This window comes from Microtus ochrogaster, unplaced genomic scaffold (assembly GCF_000317375.1).
Source record: "Microtus ochrogaster isolate Prairie Vole_2 unplaced genomic scaffold, MicOch1.0 UNK46, whole genome shotgun sequence".
In the NCBI taxonomy this organism is placed as follows: domain Eukaryota; kingdom Metazoa; phylum Chordata; class Mammalia; order Rodentia; family Cricetidae; genus Microtus; species Microtus ochrogaster.
In genome coordinates, this window is record NW_004949144.1 from 511517 (window position 1) to 520731 (window position 9215).

The window sequence follows — 9215 nt, forward strand, 5'->3', positions numbered from 1 at the left end:
GAGAGGAGAGCTGTCGAGTCTCTGACCTCACTTCCTCTTCCGCCCAGCATTCTGCTCCTCCCACTTACATTCTAACCTATCAGGTCAAGCAGCTTCTTTATTAAATCAACCAATGATCTTCCTCCATCAGTTTAATGATCTTTTAATTTTGAATATGAAGCCTTAGTCTTTAAGATATATAGGTATTAGGAATTACATGTCAATAATCATCTATCTTTGTCATACTTATAGTTAGATTAGTCAGGTTCTTTAGATGCATAAAGATTGTATTCCACATAGATAGGCAATCTTTAAACACTTCAAAGAACTGTAGAACATGACATTTAAATAATTTAGAATTCTTTTGATGTGAGACACAATTGCTCTTGGAAACATCCATCTATTCTCGAGAGAATATTGGACACCAAAGAACTTCACTTGGAGCTTGTTTTGTTCTTGACAAAACTGACCTTTGAGCAAATAACTGCCCATGCCTCAACCACTGACAAAATGCATGGTGTTTGGACTGAACAAGCAGGATATAAGCGAAAAGACAGCCAATCCTTGCTAAGACAGGATAAGAGGGTTTTGAAAAATTTTCTGCCTCTGAAAATTGTCAGATACTCTAGGCCTTAGCCAAAGTTGGTTGCCCCAATGTTGCAAATGAGACTTTTGATGATTGCCCACATATCTGCTTGTTTCTGTCATTTCTTCCACCTTTTGGAAGTTGTTGATTGTACTTCCTTTTTACTCAAGTAATATTGTTTTCCTTCTCAAGTCTTTGATAGGGTTGAAGACGAGATGGTCACAGTTACTTTCCTCTCATGACTTAGTGGAGCCATTTTTAACATAAGACTTAGACTCCTTAGGATAGGATAAATATTGAAATATTTAGCACATGTTTCTCGTTTGATGTTGTTCATGCTGGTTGTAATTCTAATTTGTATATATGTTTTTGCCTCTTCCATGGAAAATACTTGATATTTATTCTTATTGTATATAGTTTTATATATGGCATGATCTTATATACTATAAATGCAGACAAAAAGCACACAAAATCTCTTGGAGGCTGGATTGTTGGATTTGGTTCCAGTTCCCAGCACATGCAGGGAATTGTGGATCACTACTCTTTCCGTGAGTTTAGCCCCAGATAAATAAACCTTTGTTATACTCCATACTGGGCTATAGAGGAACTCTTTTGTATGCCAAAAAATAGATAACAGAATAATAGCCTAGAGAAATGCACTCAACATTACAAATCAGCAGAAAATATTTTGGCACCTTTTATATGAGTAGGGTTTTAGGAAATGAACATAGTATATGCTGTTCTCAAACATTCTGATGATTTCCATATGTGTATCAAACACTGAAACACATATATGCATCTTCACTTATATAGCATTGATAAATTATTTTAGAATAGTAACTTTTGAAATTATTCAAATATAAGCCTTTTGTGAAAATAGTCAGAGGTGTAAAGGGATACAATGATGATTATTTTGTATTTTTGTATTTTTGGTAGAAGAAAATAACACAGAAACCCAGATATTGATCATTGAATATAAATGCTTACCTCACATAATTTATGGGGAAGAAAATATGTTTGAAAAAATTACCACCTTAATAGTCAACATAATATGCTGGAGCTAGTAACAAAGATGCAATCATTGATATTTACCAAATAACAATTTTGTATTTTTCTTCCTTTTTTACTGATTTTATTGAGCTATATATTTTCCTCTCTTCCCCTCCTTTCCTCTCTCTTCCCCTTCAACCCTCTCCCATAGTCCTCATGCTTCCAATTTACTCAGGAGAACTTGTCTTTTTCTACTTTCCAGGTAGATTAGATCCATGTATGTCTCTCTTAGGGTCCTCATTGTTGTCTAAATTCTCTGGCATTGTTATTTGTAAGCTGGTTTTCTTTGTTTTATGTTTAAAAACCACCTATGAGTGAATATATATATGACATTTTTCTTTCTGGGTCTGGGTTACAATACTCAATATGATGTTTCCTAGGTCTATCCATTTTCCTGCAAATTTCATTATTTTTTTCTGCTGTGTAGTACTTCATTGTGTAAATGTACCACATTTTCTTTATCCATTCTTTGGTCGAGGGGCATATAGGTTATTTCCACTTTCTGGCTATGGTGTAGGAGTTCCTTCTGTTTGTGTGTTGCTTTCATTGGGTAATGAGTAAAGAAACTGCCTTGACCTAGTTGATAGGACCAAACTTAGTGAGGCAGAGTAGACAGAACTGAATGCTGGGAAGAAGGGCAAAGTGGCAGACGCCATGGATCTCCTGCCTGAGACAAAAGCTGGTTAGAATCTTTCCAGTAAGCCACAGTCACATAGCGATACACAGATTAAGAGAAATGGGTTAAATTAAGATGTAAGAATTAGCCAATAAGAAGTTAGAGCTAATGGGCCAGGCAGGTTTAAATGAATACTGTTTCTGTGTGATTATTTCAAGTGTAAGCTAGCCAGGCAGCCGTAACAAAAGGGACCACTTTCCATGAAACATGGCTATGACAAACAATGCTGCTATGAAATAGTTGAGCTAATGTCCTTGTGGTATGATTAAACATCCTTTGGGTATATACCCAAAAGTGGTATTGATGGGTCTTGAGGAAGGTTGTTTCCTAATTTTCTGAGAAATCATTTCACTGACATCTAAAGGGGCTGTACCAGCTTGCACTCCCACCAACAATGCAGAATTGTTCCCTTTACCCTACAACCTCTCCAGCATAAGTTGTCATCATTGTTTTTGATCTTGTACATTCTTACAATGTCAATTCCAAAGATGGAATCTCAGAGTTGTTTTGATTTACATTTCTCTGATAACTAAGGATGCTGAACATTTTTAAGTGCTTTTCAGCCATTTTAGATTCTGTTGAGAGTTCTCTGCTTATGTCTGTACTCCATTTTCTATCTATATATTTTTTATCATAAAATGCATTTTGTCCCAGTTGCATAATAATGTCTTAGCTTCTTCAAATAAAACAGCTCTGGAGATAGGCAAGGTATTGGATTTAATCATCTGAGATACTGTATCTCCTAATCTAGGTAAGGCAGGGGACCATAACAGTAAAAACATTAAAAAAAATTTCAGAAACAAATTCTCCTATTCCTCTTTCTTGTATGAGAATATCGTGCTTACTAATAAACAAGATTTGGGACTGTGTGTGTGTGTGTGTGTGTGTGTGTGTGTGTGTGTGTGTGTGTGTGTGCGAGAGAGAGAGAGAGAGAGAGAGAGAGAGAGAGATCTCCATAGCTACAATTTCTTAATCTTCAAACCAGAAATTCAATCAACATTGGGATTTTTATGTGTATTGAAGTTTCAGATTCCTTTTACTGCCATTGAACAGAACAACGCAGGAAAGTACATAGTATACTTTAGTGATCTCAATGGTTTGCATGGAATACACTGTCCCTCAAGCACCTCAGAAGCTCTGTCCCCTGACTGCATGTCCTAGTCACTATAGGCTGGAATTTTCTGCAGTAGATACTGAAGGAGAAGCTCATTTCTCATTTGCTCGCTTACAAATGTAGACATATTCTCTTTCATAGTTTCTATTTCTATTTTCATAGTTTCTGTTTTTAATCTTGTCTAACATCTGCTTCATTTGAGTTGATCAAGTATAGATGTCAGCTAACATTTAAAATTCAAAGAATGGAGCAGGAAGAAAATATCCAAATTACTAGATGGAAACCTAATCTGCTGCTGATTTGAGTAGTTTATTATTATCAAGAGATAATGTTTTAGAAATCTTTCCATCCATAGAGAGTATTAAGAGGAAAGACATGCAGAGTTTTCCTATTAATATCTTCCTTTATAATATATTAATTAATTTCTCAAAATTCCCAGAAAATTAAACTTTCTGTAATATGCATAATAAGCATAAATAAACACACCACTGCTGCCTACAATCTCCCAGTTTCCTACTGGCTTCCTAAAAGTTCTAAGGAAATAAAGACATGAAATAGTTTTAATACTTTCCAAAGTATTCCTCAAAGCGAGAGGCAACCCCTCAACCCTTATGTGTACTCAGACTCCTTACCCTGTAATTCTCACAAAGCACATCGCTCAGCTAACAATACTAGAAATCTCTTTCCCAGAGATTAACTAAAGCTTAACTCTTCAGTATTTATGAAGCATTTCATGGATGCTCCTGAAATCTACTTGTTTTAATTAAAACTGTGTTGCACCACAAATATCTCACACCTTGAAAACTGATTCATTCATTACAAGAAATCATCTAAATAAATTATACTGTTTTTTCAAATTATTTTTTGTGTGTTTATCTTTTATGTACCTGAGTGTATGTAAGTGTTCCACATATATATGGGAGACCTGGAAGGTCAGGAGAGTTGTTGGATCCACAGGAACTAGGTTTGCAGAGGGATGTGAGAAAGAGCATGGGTACTGGAAACTAAACCAGAAAAGAGATTCTTTGCAAAATAAGTAAGTGCTCTTGAGTCCCAAAACATTCCTTCAACACTAAATTATGATGCAGAAGATATATTCTCACATCCCTTTTAGATTTTTAAGAAATGATTTTGTCATTACAGAATTTCAAGTGCCATGTTCTAAATTGTCTTGACTAAAGAATAGCTTAATTATATTTGAAAATATTGCTTGACTTCTTTTTTTTTTCTTTCAAATTCATTTATTTCTTTATGGTCTCCAGATACTCAGTGTTTGTGTGGATGTATATTATAATATATATTATAGTGATTCTTTGTGTGTGAAAAGAGAAGTAATTGTCTTCAATTTACTTCATAACAACATCAAATAAAAATGAACTTTGAGGAGAGACATTTTATGGAATTAAACATATGCTTAAGTAAGGCAGACTTCTGGGATGCAGATTTCATTCTACAAATAAAAGTCAGTGAAAGATTTAAAAATTCTTCTTTCTCATCACAACACCCCAAGTCAAGTCTGCAAATAAGCCTCTACGTCGATTTTCTGTATACATCACCTCAAAATCTTAGTTTCATTATTGTTTGTGATCATTTGTTTTACCTAAAATCCTTTCCAACACTTTGAAAAACACAAAGAAACTCATAAGCGAATTCATAAACACTGATTTGAGATGAGACATGTTAAATATTGCTTCTTTTATTTGATTAATGCACTATTTCTCTTTGTCTATTAAGGAGAGTTTCATATAGGTAATGGAAATCATCCCAAGAGAAAAATGTATGTTTTAGGAAGCAAAGGGTCACAATCATAGAAGCCTATAGAAATTAAAGTTCCAAGCACTGAACCTTCTATAGGATTTTTACAAAAATTTAACTCGTGCTTTGTTCCAAAGCCCCATTTCTCTCTTTCAGGATTAAAATTTCTAGAATGTGTCACAGTATGTTGAAATTATGTAGTTTGCTTTTTAATTTTACCTGACCACAATTAAGAAACTACCTGGAGTTTCAGAAAGCAATTTAGATTTTTAAAACAGCAATGAAAATGTTAAAGATAATAGGGTTTGGTGATGTTAGACTAAATGCATTTTGCATTATGATATGGCCATGAACCTATGGAGTTCAGTAAGAGGAATGTGGTAGTTTTAATTAAAAATATTCTTCATAGGCTCAGGTATTTGAACAGTTAACCCCAGTCAGTAGCATTTTTAAGGAATGGGATATAGCTTCTCTAAAGAAATATATCACAGGGAGTAGACTTTGAAAGTTCCTAACTGCATCTCACTTCTAGTTTGCACTCTCTGCTTTGTCTTTGGAGCTGAAGATGTGATATCTCATTTTTTGCTCCCTCTGTCCACTGTCATATCACCTTTATAACTATCTCTTTTCCATAATATGTTTTATTATGTCATAATGTTTTATTACAACATCAAGAAAGTAACAAATACAATCCCTTGTATGATAATACCACTATCACAAATGCAAAATTCCCCTAAAATCATTTTAAACACTTATACACATATACATAGCTAGCATTGTGTTATATTATTAAATTCAAATGATTTTATCTGATGGTTATAATATTATTATATCAGACACAAAGGGAATATATTGAATGACTACTTAGAGAACTAAAGATAGATCAAAATAATTTGGCTCTGAATTACAACATTCCAAACCTACACTACTATGAAGTCATTGTTCAAATTCTATTCTATCAGTCAGTAAGTTTTCCTTGATGGAAATTTAATTTAGATGTGTCTAATTTTTGTAACTATATCCAACAAATTCAGTTGGCAAGACTCTCAAATTCCTCATGTTGTATATTTTAATTCACATTTTTATCAGAAATACAGGGAAGGTTCTTAAATTTTCCCTTCCCTACAGATGCTAAATAGAAATTAATAACCATATTCTCTATTGAATGACATTGATAAGTACATCACAAACACTCTGATATTTACAGGGAGTGTGTGACTTCATAGTCTTATCTGAACACTGTATTGCCTTTGGTAGACAAATTAATTAGATATCAAATATCATAGAGAAAATGGAGAATACTTGCTTTAAGTATCAAAACTACACATTCTATGCAATGTTTTTCTGCCACCAACGGTTACTGGGAATGTCTTCTTGTGTTTTATGTGAATTTGTGTCAGTGTTCCCTCTATTGAAGGTTGTTACTTTCACCGTCTACTAGATCCTCTCATGTCCTGGACCAGTCACATGGAAAGTACCATTAACCATGTGTGAGAACTCAGATGGAATGAAGGCAAAGACCCTATAGTAACTGTTGGGGAAGATGATACTAAAGAACTTGTCTACTGTACATAAGGCCATAGTTTTCATCTCCAAACTGGGAAATATAAGAGATTCTTGTCTTGGAAACTGCTTGGAAGAAAGATTCACTTTGTTTCTGAGTATCTGTTTCTCTTTAAAATGTATTTAGTGGTGCAATGAATAGATGTCAACCGTATGCATTTTTTCAAGGAATGAGTAAATATTTGTGAGAGCATGGAAAAGTGTATCATAAACATGATGGAGAAACATTGAAATAGTTATTTATGAAAATACATCTGAACAAATAGTAAGATTTAGAGTCATATCATATTAAAGATTTAACGGCATAGAACACTTGGTCTCCGACAAAGCTTCGCTGCCTCTATATATTGTAAAACTATTTGAAATTATTTCACAAATTCATTTAATTTTATAGGTTTTTCAATTATGTCACACAATAAATAGTAAGAAGAGGTAAATATAAGATCTTATATTGTGTATGGGTCATCAATAAAATATTACAAATGATGATAATATGGATGTATAATACTACAAAATATAAAAAAACAACAATTTCAAAGTAATGGTTTTAGAAGTAGTATGAATTTTAATTCATATAAAGGTGCATTAGACTAAAATAGATTATACTATGTTCCCTAAATAATACAGAAAAATACACTGTACTTAGAAATGTAAATTACATAGTCTTAATAATCAGAAAATTATTTTAAAACGATTAATAGTGAAACCAATATTAGAGATATAATAATTAAACAAGTAGTCTCATGATTCTAAAGAATTGATGAAAAATAATTTCAAATCGAACTCTTTGTTTAATAAAATTCCTTTATTTCCAGTGGTTTATAAGTCTATATGATAGTATGCATTTCTTATCTAAGCTTTTATCCACATATTCTATTTTATATTTATATGGTTTCAATCACATGCTTTTATTACATTTGATATGGACACTAAAACATATGTAGTATAGGAAATAACTCAAAATCTCAGTGGTTAATAATTATTACAAAGTCTATATAATTTTGATATATTTATGTTTCAGTGGTTACAATTACATTCTCATTTGGATGTGTGCATTAGGAATAACTTTGTACAGAACTTGCTAAGTTAGTAATATTAGCTATTGATTTATTGCAAACAAAACAAAATTTATGCAAAGTCAAATAATATTTAAATATGAAAATGAAAAATAAAGAAGAAATTTTTATTTGTTAATCTTTGCCTAGAATATACAACATGATCTCTAGTGTTCTGAAGTTCTGGGATTTCCATATTTTTGAGCCTGCTTTCCAGGCTCTACAGCATAGAGAAAGAGAGGCTTGTCTCAGCTTCATATCTCCCAGAATCAGGACACACGAATGGAATGAAGGAAAAGCTATATATACAACCTGACAGAATAAAATGAAAAGGTTTTTCTTTGTCAACTCATATTTCCAAATTTGTATTAACACAGACAAGATAAAAATGGTGTATAGCAGGAGAAAGGCAATCACAGTTTTCAAGGCTTTAATGTGGGCTGTAGTTCTGGCATCTCTGGATCCTTGGGCATGCTGCTGCATCTTCTTGTGATGTGTCCAGAGGGAGAAGATGAGCAGGAGGAAAGAAGACAGACACACACCAAAGGGTACAAACAGGAAAGTGGTGTGAAGAATTAACACATGCCTGTGACACTGTGCCTGATAATGAGAAGCAAAACTGTAGGATACGTTTCTTTGATATTCACTTATACACACATTAAATTCCAAGTTGATAAGTAAAGTATTTAAAAACAAGAGAACCAGAGATGCCAGCAATACTACTGAAACTGCCTTTTTAACTCTCCACTTTAAATAAAGAAAAAGAAAGTTAGAAAAATTGCCTATCTTGAGAAAATAAAAGACACCAAGGCATGTAGCAAGCCAGATGCTAAAATGATTGACTATCATCCATGAATTAATAAGAACTTGTGTCATCCCTGAAGTCCTTATTGAATCTGGATACATTGAGAAAATTAATAAAGTTTTAAACAATAACAAGAACATACAAATTCTAGAGGTTGCCAAAGCAGTGAGGATTTGATTTATGAATGAGATCTTCTTTCTCTTGACCCAGTTCATGCAGTTCACCAGTACTAAGAATCCATTTCCTAAATTTCCAATTACTAATTCCATGATTAAAATGATCATAAATGTGTTCCAGAAGATATCACTTATTGATTGCAGAAAATGCTCCATTTTAAAAATATGTTTGAAGATTTGTTTACATCCTCACTTCAAATGCTATATTTAAATTATTTTTGAGAATTTCTGAGTTGATTCTCATAACATATTTACTCTTAACTCTCCCACATATACTAACAAAGGAGTAAACATGGAGGCTTGCCAATGACCGAATCTGAAGCTCCTTCCATAAAAATATGTCTCCTCACATAGCTCAGACGAGGCAGACCAGATTCTTCTCTGTACACACACAGCTCCCATAGTGCTTTCTAGTCATTGATAAAGTTTGGAAACTCGCATGCTCCTGTGCAAACA

General features: G+C 33.2%; 1 protein-coding gene across 1 annotated transcript; it reads right to left on the minus strand.

Annotated features, from left to right (window-relative positions):
* Positions 1-7913: 7913 nt before the first annotated feature.
* On the minus strand, positions 7914-8915 carry LOC102000309 (taste receptor type 2 member 117-like). Its single transcript, XM_005369247.1, has one exon. It carries the CDS (start codon positions 8913-8915, stop codon positions 7914-7916), a length of 1002 nt encoding a protein of 333 aa, XP_005369304.1.
* Between the last annotated feature and the right edge of the window lie 300 nt (positions 8916-9215).

What these genes read in the sequence shown, in the direction of transcription:
- LOC102000309 (XM_005369247.1), bottom strand. Translation starts at nt 8,915, where the DNA reads ATGGAGCATTTTCTGCAATCAATAAGTGATATCTTCTGGAACACATTT.